The sequence below is a fragment of the Neolamprologus brichardi genome, chromosome 13 (assembly GCF_056152115.1).
Source record: "Neolamprologus brichardi isolate AB-2024 chromosome 13, ASM5615211v1, whole genome shotgun sequence".
Taxonomy (NCBI): domain Eukaryota; kingdom Metazoa; phylum Chordata; class Actinopteri; order Cichliformes; family Cichlidae; genus Neolamprologus; species Neolamprologus brichardi.
The window spans coordinates 27692995-27706227 of NC_142116.1; the positions used below are offsets into that span (position 1 = coordinate 27692995).

General features: G+C 41.8%; 1 protein-coding gene across 5 annotated transcripts; it reads right to left on the reverse strand.

Moving 5' to 3' along the window:
* Positions 1–519: 519 nt before the first annotated feature.
* On the reverse strand, positions 520–4667 carry LOC148100021 (uncharacterized). 5 transcript variants are annotated; one of them, XR_015719934.1, is made up of 6 exons: positions 4359–4667; positions 3523–3740; positions 1688–2147; positions 1295–1359; positions 1021–1170; positions 520–921 (listed from the first exon to the last, which is right to left on the reverse strand). XR_015719934.1 is itself a non-coding variant. In XM_087850401.1 (5 exons), the coding sequence occupies exons 2-5, from the start codon at positions 1698–1700 to the stop codon at positions 712–714; spliced, it is 438 nt and encodes a 145-aa protein (XP_087706527.1). In that variant the 5' UTR covers positions 1701–2147; positions 3523–4667; the 3' UTR covers positions 520–711. The 5 variants fall into 5 exon arrangements, 1 of the variants encoding a protein (XP_087706527.1); XR_015719933.1 differs by having other exon boundaries at positions 4355–4667; XR_015719936.1 differs by adding an exon at positions 3012–3107 and having other exon boundaries at positions 3523–4667.
* Between the last annotated feature and the right edge of the window lie 8566 nt (positions 4668–13233).

Genomic DNA, 13233 nt, shown 5'->3' on the forward strand with positions numbered 1-13233 from the left:
CTTTTATTCCTTCCTCTCAAACAGGAAGTCAGTAATCCACCTGAAAGTTGAAATAAAGTCCACAAAAAGTTAGTCTAGCATAAGTTCTTTCAGAGACCATGTTCTCTGTCAGAAAAGAGTGTACCTAAATCTTTGGAAAGTTATACTGACACAATCTACCCTGATGAGTGCGTGTGTGTTTCTATTCATTCTAGTAGATTAAATAGTGGAGCAGTTGTTGGATATTATAACCCTGCAACTGTTACATTTGTTAGAGCAAATTCACTGAAACACTAAAACTCTGAAGAGTGAAGACTTGGAAACAAATACAGCCTCAAGATGCTGCTAATAACAGTAAAAACAAGGACCTTTGCTCAAAACAGGAATGCAATCGCAGTAAAAACTGTTCTTTTCCTCCTCATCTTTCTCCTTGTTGTTCTCCTCCATTTTCTTCAGTTGGAATTTACTAATTTAGTGCTGCCGCCTCAAATCCTTTGAAGTATATGTAAATACATTATGTTATTAAATTAAATAAGACCCTTAAAGTTTGCAAAGCATTTATTAAAACATTCAGGAATAACAAACCACCACAAAACAATTAACTAATTAACTGATTTTTTTTCAACTTATTAAATTTTCATCTTTAACTAATTACTTACTGATAAACAACAGATTAAAAAAAGAAATACATTAGATAATTAACTAAAAATGCTGGGAAAATAATAAAGAGCATTACTCCTCTGGCATCAGAATATCTATTACGGTGCCCTTTTCATAATTCAGCTGGATCACTGAAGGGAGGATTTCTGGGCTGTCTGGGAACACTTTTAGCCACACGTCAGATGACACAATGTGTGGAATGTCATTGGAGTCCAGGACCTCTTGGTCTTGTCCAATGGTTCTGTAACCTCTTGGCTTAATTGCATGGATCCCACTTCCAGGCTGTAGATAATAAAAGAAGAAGAAAAGAAAAAGAACTTCATGGCCAGTTTAAGACCAGTACTAAGAGCATCAAGAAACTGCATAAAGTAATTTACCAACCTTAACCACAGTAAATGGTGATGTATGAAGAGCAAAGCCATATGACTGCGAGTTGTTGCCTCTTAAGTGACTGATCTCTACCGGAGATCCAATACAGACTGGGGTGAGCACAGCCTCTCCCCAGAGTGCCACCTTCACCTCTGACTCATCCTGTAAAATTAAAACATTCTTTAAGCTCTCTCTCTGTCTATCTCTGTCTCTATCTATCTCTATCTATCTCTCTATCTCTCTCTCTCTCTCTCTCCTCCTCTCTATCTGTATATATATTCCTTACCTCTTTGAGTCTGATGATCTGCAAAGGGACTGCTGGATTCTGCTCCTTTTTTTCAAGGGTTCCATCTAAATGTGACAGAGAAGGACATTTATTTTAAAAATGGACATAAATCTGTGTATTGCAGAAGGTAACCGTATCCTATTTTAACTTGTACATAGTTCAGATTTGGCTCTACAAGCTGTAAAACTCAAAAGAACCATCCTCTTTCTTTTGTCATTCTCTGATTTTCATTTATTTGATTTTTGTTTTGCAAGTGCACTAAAATAAACATATTGTTTGGTGCTTTAGCTTTAACTAACAGTAAAAATAAACAGTAAACAGTAAAAATGAAACAGTCAAAACCTTAAGCTACATCTTAATGTGTTAGTAGCAAATTAATGTGGGAAAACTTACAGCTGTGACCCATCCCTTCACTGTCACGTGCATCATCTGTGATTGGCTGACGTTGGTCAGTGGGATCAAGGTGGTGGGTGGCCCCAGAAGCAGCATTGCCTCGTCCTCCAGCTGCTGACTGACCTGGATGGGCGCACTGACGTACACTGCCGTGTCCTTACTTGAAAGCATTGATCGTGTGCTTCCAAATTTGCCCATTTTGAAATTTCTAATGGTATAGGTTTTACCCTCTTTAATTTGGGAGGCCAAGTTTTCGAATATCACAAATCTGAAAACATTTTTCCCATCACATACTGCCGCACTTATATTATTGTGGACAGCTTTGGGCCTTGCACTTCCATCACAGAAATGCCAGCCAGTGACTTTAGGGGTTTCTTTCAGACAAATCACTTTAAGCGTTAGGGGTGGCAGCCTCGTGTACGGCTCACCGGTACTGCGATGATGCTTTGATGAAGCCATTCTGAAATTACACACACACACACAGTTTTATGAGACACCATAATGTCCATTTAATCAAATATGACAAACACAAAAACACGTTTGTTTTATATATTGATGTTTTTTATATATTGATGTTTCATATATTTCCCTTGAGCCTGTGAATTAAAAATAATCTTGATGTTTGTGTAGGCCCTCGGTCATCTTACGCATGTTAGTGTTAAAAACTTGAAAAAAGGTGAGGTTTTGATAAGTTAAAGAAGTCCAATCACATTAATTTAAGCTCTTAAGACGTCTTTCTTGATATCACACACTCCGTGCAGTAGGAGGCGCCACATATCGTTAACTCTGGATTCATGCATGCCAGGAACAGAATAAGTGCTGCAGTTTCGGATCCCGCGGAGCCATAGAGGAGCTCATAACATGAAAGGAGGCAACTGAGGAAAAAATTTAAACCCGAACATGCAGGTAAGACTTATACGTTTTTCAATGCTCTCTGTGTTAATAACTTGCAATGTAAACTTCACAGTTAATTAGCCAAGAGTGTACAAAGAGCACATGAATTTAAGATGTTGTTGTTTCAGCTGAGGATGGTGAAGTTAAGTTAACTTAAGTTAACTGGCGTTCTTAAAGTCAGCAAAGAGGCACAGAAAAGAAGATCAGACACCAGCGAGGGAGGATAAGAAGGACAGATGCAACAACATTGTCATCCCCGATGTAGCCGCTGTATCAGAAAAACTCAAGAGAGTTTTCTCCAAGCATGACATGGCATTTCAGACCCAGCAACACACTCAGACAGAAACTGGTTTACCCAAAAGACAAAACTCCTAAACACAAACTTAACAATGTGGTGTACGCTGTACAGTGCAACGAGGAATGCCCAGACCTCTACATCGGAGAGACCAAACAGCCACTTCACAAGCGCATGGCACAACATAGAAGAGCCACCTCCACGGGACAAGACTCAGCAGTTCATCTGCATCTAAAGGACAAAGATCACTCTTTCCGGAATCCCAACATATCCCAACAAATCCCAACATTCCGGAATCCCAACATATCCCAACATTCCGGAATGCCAACATATCCCAACATTCCGGAATCCCAACATATCCCAACATATCCCAACATTCCGGAATCCCAACATATCCCAACATAACCCCATATATCCCAACATTCCGGAATCCCAACATATCCCAACATTCCGGAATGCCAACATATCCCAACATATCCCAACATATCCCAACAAATCCCAACATTCCAGAATCCCAACATATCCCAACATTCCGGAATCCCAACATATCCCAACAGTCAAGGATAATCATTTGAGTGTGAAGGATTTAAATTAATTAATTGAATTAAAAACACTGACATTTTTTATCAAAGATTAAGAATCATACCTCTCTCTACTCTGAGGATCACTGAGCATCTCTGACAGGAAATACAGTTTCCCCAGTATGAGTCATCATTGATGGTCTCAGAGGTGTGTAGTGTGGCAGCAAGATGATGGTCTCCAGATCAGGCAGGAGGTGAGGTGATGGGTGTGTCATCTTCTCCATTGAAGACACACTGGTATGGCAGTTCATAAAACAGCAGTCTCCTTGTGGCATGTAGTTATCTGTGGAGTCCAGCACTGATGGATCAGGTTTTTTCTCAGCAGTTCATGAAGATGGTGTTAAGAGTATAAACTGTGTGGCTAGCGGTCAGTGTACCTGCTACAGTGCTGCTAACATGTGAAATTCAAGTCGCACAGGTGTTCATGGCTTAGTTAACGTAAGCAGAGTTACACGGAGCCTTTATAACTAAGAAGTATGTTGGATTGTGTTATTTATATGCTGAGAATATCTGTTAAAAGGCATATAGCCTTCTGTAGGCTACATCACTGTTTTATGTTCTTGTCTTTGCATATGTCACGATAACTGAAAAAAATGAAAAAGAAAAAAATGGTAATCTTTTAACAAACCAGTAAAATTGGTTTATTTCACAGAAATTAAAAAAAAATGTTTATGGTGATTTCTTTGTCACCTTTGCTAATGTTTAATTGACAGCTTAGCTAAAGGAGTGCCCGCTAACGTCAGATTTCGGTTTTTATAACCGAAGGTTTTAGGTACTTATTATTTGTTCGTGCTGTTTTTTTATACAGTAACATCAATTATGGAGTTGTGTTATTGATTTGGGTCTACATATTTCGATTTAAGAGATTAACTGTGCGTTTAAATCAATAATACTCACCTACCTTTTGCAGTTACGTTTTAGACGTCAAATAACAGCCAACGGTCTGATGTTCTAGAAGGAATCTGCTCGCGCCCATCAAAGTGCGTGATGCGCTCGAGACAAAAGTCTTTTATCTCGATATGCTTAGTGTGTAGAGGGGTGTCTACTCATAAGACAAACAGTCAGCTGGTTAAAAACTTTCATCATTGTTAACCATATTACAGAGCCACTGCCGGCTCATATTAATGTCATCAAGAGTCACCATGAACTGTATCTAGCAGATGTTTTGTGCCTAACATCTGCAGCTGTTACTTTTCAGCTCAACACTCCCCCCCCCCCCCCCCCCCCCCCAATATTAGAATTCACCTTGCATTTTCAGGAAATAAGAAGCAAGTACCTTGTAACTAACCTATAGATTGTATTATCTGTCAGGAACAGGAGGAAAGACCCAACTTTTGAAATTGCTTATGTGGCCACATTTTTGACAGCTGGAACATAAAGAACACATTGTGTAACTGTTGTGTAGAACAAGTCCTTAAGACCCTCACGGTTCAAATTGTATTTTCATTGCCTTGGGTTTAGAAGCAGTATTTCAAAAGGTGCACTGATGCAAATTTGACAGGGATTTGCCACAGAGAAACATAATGTCAGTAGTTACTGCAGGCATATTGGATAGAGCGTTTTGATTGGCCCAATAAATTCAAACTTATTTTCCATTGGTAGAATTGTCTTCAGCAGACAAATGATCAGGGCAGCTGGAGTTTTTGACGACTTTAAGAGTCATCTTTTGTGAATAGATGATCAGAACAAAAACGATATACCTCTCCCACATTTCAACTCATCTGGACTAATTTAATGTCTCTGTTTTTCGGCTGTATCATTTATCAGTAAAATTACAATTTGTTCAAACACAACAGCCACCTTTCCTACACAAACTTTCCCCAAATGGCAAACAGAAGTGGTGGTGGAGTTGCTGTTTATGTGAAAAGTGACATTCAAGTGCATGAAAAACGGTGCATCCATAATGTAACTGACCTTGAATTTCTGGCTTTAAAGGCTGAAGCACCAGTCAGTGCACTGATTGCAGTTGTGTACAGACCTCCAGACTACACTCTGAGGCCATTCCTGAAAAACCTAGTAGGCTTATTTGACTCATTAGAGATCATGGACTGTCATCCCATCATAGTTTGTGGTGATTTTAATGAGAATGTTTTATCCAGTGCAAACAAACCAATCCTGGAGCTGTTTGAGTCTAGGGGATACGCACAGGTCATCACTGCCCCTACCACAGAGAAGAACACACTGCTTGACCTAATTTTTATTTCTAAAATAGAACTATTGTAATATTTGCTGCCAGTTCTGCTGTCCTCTTGGCCAACTTACTCTTACAAAAGACATTTTTAATGTTAATTAGATTTTTTTAACTGCATAAATAAAGGTTATATAAAAGTCACTGCCAAAATCTGATTGCGGCTTCTACCTTGTTACACGAATGTTGTTTGTGGCTCAAGATGACTTTATGTCATCCATATGGGATGCATTTGACATATGTTTCACATATTATAGCCCAACAAGTTACATATAGCAGTTTAAATACGAGCAATCAGTTTTTGGCAAATACTGGAAATCAGTTTCTGGCAGACAATCACTTTTTGGCACAACACCAGCACCGCTGTTCTTTCACCTTTCCCTAAACAGGAAAGTAAACTAAATTTTTCTTTTTTGTATATATTTAAGTTTGATATTCTTAATATTTTGAACTCTTGTTTCTTTTTTTAATGATACGTTTATCCTTTGTGTCGTTGAATGTTAGAGGTCTCAGGGATAATGTTAAAAGAAAAGCAATGTTTATGTTTATCAAAGGGCTAAAAGCGAATTGCGCCTTACTACAAGAAACTCATTCAAGTGACGCTGATGCCACCTTCTGGTCAAATCAGTGGGGTGAAAAAATCCTCTTCAGCCACGGATCCAACCACTCTGCTGGAGTAGCTCTCTGTTTCTACCGATGTCCAGGGAAGGTCGTGACTTTTCAGGCTGATAATTCAGGACACTGGCTGGCAGTTGTATTGAATATTGATGGTTCATTTCTGATTCTAGTAAATGTTTATGGGTACTCCTCTGTAACTCTAAATAAGCTCATGCTGGAAAAAATAACAGATGTCCTTTCCTTTTTTTTTTTTTTGCCTGTCCCATTTGGTTCTTTAGCCGTCAGAATTGTTGTCTGAAGACCAACAAGGATACCCAATGGATTTATTTTGCCAAATGGATCATCATGGCATTGCCGTATTGGTCCATTTGATCGACCTTTTATTTTATTATTTATTTTATTTTATTTTCAGTTGTTACAGATGGGACAGACATGAGTGAGGGATAGGAAAGGGAGAAAGAAAGAGGAAGGAAAAGAAAAACAGAAGGGGAGAGGGACAGTGAGAAAGGGGGGGGAAAAAAAATATCTCCGGGATCACCTGTTGAGAGAAAAAGAATAGAAAACAAGCAAAAAAAACTAAACAAAGCAACATACTAAACACAACACCATCACATTAATCTAGCTAAGTGTAAACAGCAGTAAATACTAAATATTGAATGTTGTTGTGCAGCACGCAGGACAGACAGCGCACAATGTGCTTTGAAGTAGCAGCCAAGAAAGGTGTGATTTAAGTCTACGAACAGTGAACACCCGTGTGCACACCTGTGTGGATCAGCGCACTTGTATTCAAATGGTTTCCCCATGTAATGGTCTGCAAGAGGATGTAGAGAGTCATAGCCCTGTCCCCCAGGGCATGAAGCAGGCATGGAGGAGATCCAGGCCCCAGACATCCAGAGGCCCCAGAGTGCAAGAGCCCAAGGAGGACCACTGGAGGGGCATCCGTGCCACCTTCATGGGAAGGGCTGAGGATCCCCAGAGGAGGGGTCACCCAGTAGCCACCGGGCAGAAGCTAGAGGGGGCTGCACCGGCGTGCCCACCGGCTCTGCCGGCAGTCAGCTGTGCCAGAGTGAACCGAGCCGCAGGCACAGAGGCCGGAGGCCCGAGGGCCCCCCGCGCCCCGGAAGAGGCCTGACCGAGCAACAGGCGCCAGGCCCTGCCAAGTAGCCACCGGGAGTGAGCTGGTAGATACCTGAGCACCCAGCCCCGGACACCAAGAACCAACAATGCACCGACCCCTGAGGGCATCAGTCACCGGCAGGGAGTGTGGTGAGGGGAGATAGGCCTCCACACTTGGAGGGCCTGGGAGTTCCCAGAGAGGTGGAGTCTAAGACCCGACCTGTCATATAGACACAGACAAACAGGCACACACAGAAACAGGCATGCATTCCCACCCTCATGCACACATATACAAACACTCAGCACTCACCCAACGTAGGCATAAACGTAAATGGACATGTACACACAATCACACTCCCCAAACATACTCTATACCCCGGGTCCAGGTACCCTCGCCCCCAGAGGGGGAAACGGCACCCAGACCCAAGAGATGTTACCCTTCCCTCCGCGGTGGAGGCAAGCAGACCGCCCCAGGCTCCGCAGCAGCAGGGAGGCCAATCGGACAGCCAGCATCTCTTCCCAGCCCCCCCGCCCCGATGGCTAGTAGAGAACGGGGGTGTGTTAAGACCCCATACCTCCCTCCTCCCGCTCAAGTGTAGTGTTGCTGCGTGTTGCTCTAAAGTGTATTTAAAACAAGGGAGAGCATGGTGCTGCAGCAGGTGTTAGCACGGCCCCTCCCGAGAACCCTCAATGTCTACATGGATTTAAAATTGAGAGGTGGGCACCGGCGCCAGAGGTAGGTTTGAATACACAGACCGTCTACTGGACGCCGTTAACATCAAGGCCCTATATATATATATATATATATATATATATATATATATATATATATATTAGGGGTGCAACGATACTCGTATCGATATTGAACCGTTCGATACAGTGCTTTCGGTTTGGTACGCATATGTATCGAACAATACAACATTTTTAATTTATTTTATCAACTTTCCTTCTGACGGTGCTGTCTGTGTTGAGCGCTCAGTGGATCTGCGCTCGACAGTGCAGCCTAGGCGGAGTAGTCGAACACAGATTCACTGAGCGCAGGGCAAGCTAGCTAGACAGAAGTTAAGCTCGTTGCAACATGGCAAATTGAACCTCCCCCACCCTCATTCAGATCTGGCGTCTGGAACTATTTTGGTCTTCATGTGACGTATGACCCTGAAGGTAAGCGCATCATGGACTAAAGTAAAACAGTATGTCAGATGTGCCACGCAATGCTCAATTACATGAGTGGGAACTAGTGTGTTAGCGCAGTTAGCTCGTTAATGTGTTGATGCTGTCCAGCCCCACACACGGGGCAATCCACGGTAGCTCGTTAACGGAGATTTGCCGTGTTGTGGCGTTAACCTCATTTCAGATTAAGGCTGACAGCACTAGTGGGAACACAACGAATATGACTGCATATTTACCCGATAGCATCCTAGTGCAAAGACAAGTGGAAGCAGACAAAAACAACAAGCACGCATACAAACGTTACCCGAGTCATTTAGACAGCCGTTAGCACATGATTCTCCTTATGGGGACCTGATATGTTTAGTATGCTGCTGAGAGTATACCCCAGAAGAAGCGTATAGTATAGCTTTTATTTTGGAAAGAGACATTTCTCTGTAATAAACTCTCTTTTCCAAAGATGAGTGATTCCTCAATCAGATACAGGGCTCGCAAAATCGCTAGCCCGACGTCCCGGGGCTAGCGATTTTTCCAGTCGGGCTGCCCTGCTCTGCTCGTCGGCCTATCGTAGGAAGGAAAAATATATGTCAATGCTTTTGCATTCTTTCGGAAATGTAGCTGGGTAATTATGTCAGTGTGAACCACTGTCAATATGTGACATAATTGAAATCGCGTTTGAATTTGCGCTTGTTTTTTGCTTTCACTTTGCAATCGCGTGAACTGTGTATAGAGAGCGACAGCACTGATTGGTGAGTGATGATAATTTGCGCACCAATTCCTCTGACATCGTCTTATCAATCGTTAGCTTACTATGCAAACATGACAAGTGAAATCTCCCGCAGCTTAAACATGTGAGAGGTTGATCGAGCAGAGAATCGCTGAGCGTTATGTGAGTGCGTGTGTAAAAGCAGCAGGATATATATTTTAGTTCTGCTGAGCCAAATAAGACAGGTCAGGGTGAAGAAGTGACAGCCAAAGAAAAGCTTACCACAAAACGGAAAAGTTATGACAAATCAGACTATAAGGCAAAAAGAAAGTGCAGCTTTATGGTTTCATGGACAAAAGAATTTCTGTGGCTGCAATATGACGAGCTAAATAACCAGGGCTGCACATAAGTGGTCCGCAGGTGCACATTCGCTGTCAAAATAAAAAACGCGCACAAGATAAGAAGTTGCAACGTGTGTTTGCGTACATAAGATTTTCAGGAGGAGGACAGACATTTGTTTAGAACTCTTAAAGATGTCGAAGAAGCTCCTTTAAGCAATTACTTTGGTGTTCCTCCACCTCCAAAGAAATGTCAGGAGTCCGAACCACAAAAGAAGCGCGTATTCTCGGAAAAGTGGTTGCAGGAGGTGAGCTGGCTTCAAACAAATGATGAACGCACAGAGAGGTGGTGCAGAATGTGCTGTGAAAATTTAATAAATGACAAATTAATAAAAAGGCATGAACATTTTTTTGTGTATCGAAAAAATATCGAACCGTGACACCAAAGTATCGAACCGAACCGAACCGTGAATTTTGTGTATCGTTGCACCCCTAATATATATATATATATATATATATATATATATATATATATACATATATATGTGTGTGTGTTATGAGAGTGTAAGTAATGTGGATGTCTAAGTTGTGAGATAAAATTGAGGCACAGGTGGCCAGAAGAGGACAGAGGGGGGGAGAATGTCTCCCCTGCACCCTGGTGACACACCCGCACCCCAAGGCCCTACCTGTGTGGGTGGGTGTGGTGGAGTGGGAAGAGGGAGGTAGCCGGGGATGGGGAGGAAAAGAAGGGAGGGGAGGATGTCCCTCCGTAGGGCCAGCTCCCCCGCTGACCCCAGTAGGCACCCCCGTCCTCTGGTATCCACCAAGGCAAGGGAGCCCAGGCCCATCCAGACCGGGGCCTACGGCAGCAGCACCGCCAAGCCCCACAGGACCCGGGGCAGGATGCCAGAACAGATGTCCTTTCCGAGTATAAACTTTTATACCACAGAGACCATGTATTACTAGGTGGTGACTTTAATCTTGTTCCAAATGAATGGCAGGATAGAAATCCTCCTAGATACAGTATTAACCCAACCACAGATCTAATCTGGACATATTATTACCATTTGGTTTAATCCAAGAGAATTGAGTAACTCCAGGCTTTTTCTCTCTCCGTATATCACTTAAATTGTTTGAATCAATGAACTTTGTTAGAATTGGATTCCACTGATTAATACTTTTTGTGTGTGACCTGATGCTGTCAGGCAGCATTCGGCGTCACAGCCAGACTGCAGAACAGGACTACGGTACAACTGGCTGTGGCTGCACTTTACCACAAGGCTTCTGTTTCGGGGGGAGATTGATGCATATTTCTTCATTACAGCCTTACTAGAGATTCAATGCCTTCACAACAATTTTTTGCCTTCACAAAAAAAAAAAAAAAAAAAAAAAAGATCTGTGGTTGGGCTCGACTTTACTATATAGATATGCCTGTGGACAGTATGTTCAAAATAGTACAGGCACAACATAGCTATTAATCATAAAACATCTCAAGTTATTTGAAAATTCTGAGGACAAAGAACACACAAACACACAGTGCCTCAGTGATTCACAGAACTGTTTCACAGATCACAGAACTATATCAGGGTGTCACTTCGCAGGCAGCAATGTAGATAAAAATAATGAAATCCTGTTCCCCAAACAAGTACAAGAACCACAGAATAGGTTAAATATATAAATAAAATATAATCAATTAGAAACAGTAGCACATCAGCATAAAAGTATATAAACATAAAGCTGGAGCCTGAGGACAGTGTGTCCAAAAGCACAACATAGCTATTAATTACAAAACACCTCAAGTTATTTGAAAATTCTGAGGACAAAGAACACACAAGCACACAGTGCCTCAGTGATTCACAGAAGTATATCACAGATCACAGAACTACATCAGGGTGTCTCATGCAGCACTTTCAGTGGGGTTGCATAGTTTATTTGACTCCTGATACCTGGCATCTTTTAGCTTTCACCAGCTCATCAATATCAGGCTTCACATCCTGAGCGGCAGCTAACTTCAGGATGTGATTCAAGTGCCTGTGCGTGAGCCTTGAGCACAGTTTTGTTTTATTTATGCTCATTACAGAGAAAACTTGCTCACAAAGATACGTGGTTCCGAACATGCACAACAGTTTTGCAGCGAGGGCTTTGGGTTAACCTGGCAAGAGATTCTGATAGAATGTGTTCAAGCCAGCTGCGGCAAATTTGCCCTTAAAATCCGAGTCACACTGCAAGTCTATTATTTCAAGTTGGATCCTGACGGGCAGATCAAAGGGATTCACGGTGAACGGCGAGCAAAAAACATTGAAGTCTTTCTCCAGTTCACCAAAAATCTGAAATCGTTGCTCAAACTCTAGTAACAGTCCCGGTATTTTATCTTCAAACCGCTTCATATCCAGTGTTGGGTAAGTTACTTTAAAATAGAAACTTAGTTACATTACTAGTTACTTCTATTAAAAGTAACTCAGTTACTTCAAGTTACTCGTTACTTTCAAAGTAACTAGTTACTAGGGAAAGTAACTTTGGTTTTACTCAGAATTCTCTTGTTAATGTGTTGCTTCCATAACTTCTCAGTCTTCTAGCTTGCTTACTTGCCACAAGTGCACTGTGCCACCTACCAATAGAAAGAAAAAAATAATGTGCATATTTCCATGAGAGAAATCCCACGCCTGGACCGTCGTTGACCGCTACCATGATTCTAGCCTACGTCACAGCGTCAGGTGCGCTTTTTACATCCAACACAAAAACTGCAGTTGTGGTGCTTTCGATTGTACTCAGAACTCTAGAGGCCCGCCATTATAGGAAAAATCATAAAGCCTTTGAATGAAAACAAACACTGTTGTGACAGTGATGTTCACTGTTTTGATGGTATATATGTATCAATCTATCAATCGTTTGTTGCAAGATTCAGATAATTATTTTTTAAAAGCCAGACATTTTAAATGAGAATAAGAAAGAAAAGTATTTCTTTGTGCCCCCCTCTCCCTGTTAATGCTCTACCTGGCCCCCCTGGCAAAACTTTGCTAGATCCGCACCTGCACAGTTACCAGCTGTCAGCTATGTAAAAAAGGATCCTGGGGTTATTTGTCTCTCAGAAACAGTTCATAACTTCCTTTCAACTCATTCTCCATCACCTGTTCAGCTCTGATGATTCAGTGAGGACATCTCCTGGTTTCATCTTCATGTTTCCCTCTCACCAGATAACCAAACCGATATAATGCCCATCAGCTTTTTTGCAGCTGTGGCTCCAGCAAACATCAGCTGATATTAGAAATTAATATTAAATAAATTCTAACAACAGCTGATCAAGCTTAAAGGTGCTGCTGTTGTTTAGGGCGACATCGGCTGGTTTCCTCTTTCTGGCGCAAAGTGGGCGATAAACAAACAAGAATGCCGATCAGCTGATCATTGATCAGTTTTCATGATGGAAGTAGAAACAGGAGAGGGAGGGGGGAGAATGAAAGAAGAAGAGGCAGCTGTGCAGCAAACACAGAATAACTCCAGCTTTGTGCCTTTTTCAATGTAGCCGAATTACGGGACAAACTGTTCCTTTTCACCTCAATAAGAAACGCGTAATATTTTCTCTGGATACCAGACGGGACGGTTGGCAACTCTAATAACTTATGAACAAAATAAAGTTCAACATCAG

Bases quoted from the DNA above. Each gene is read 5' to 3' on its own strand.
- LOC148100021 (XM_087850401.1), bottom strand. The intron at 1,171-1,294 runs GTAAGGAATATA...TTAATTTTACAG, and splicing joins AGATCATCAGACTCAAAGAG to GATGAGTCAGAGGTGAAGGT. The intron at 922-1,020 runs GTTGGTAAATTA...TATTATCTACAG, and splicing joins CACCATTTACTGTGGTTAAG to CCTGGAAGTGGGATCCATGC.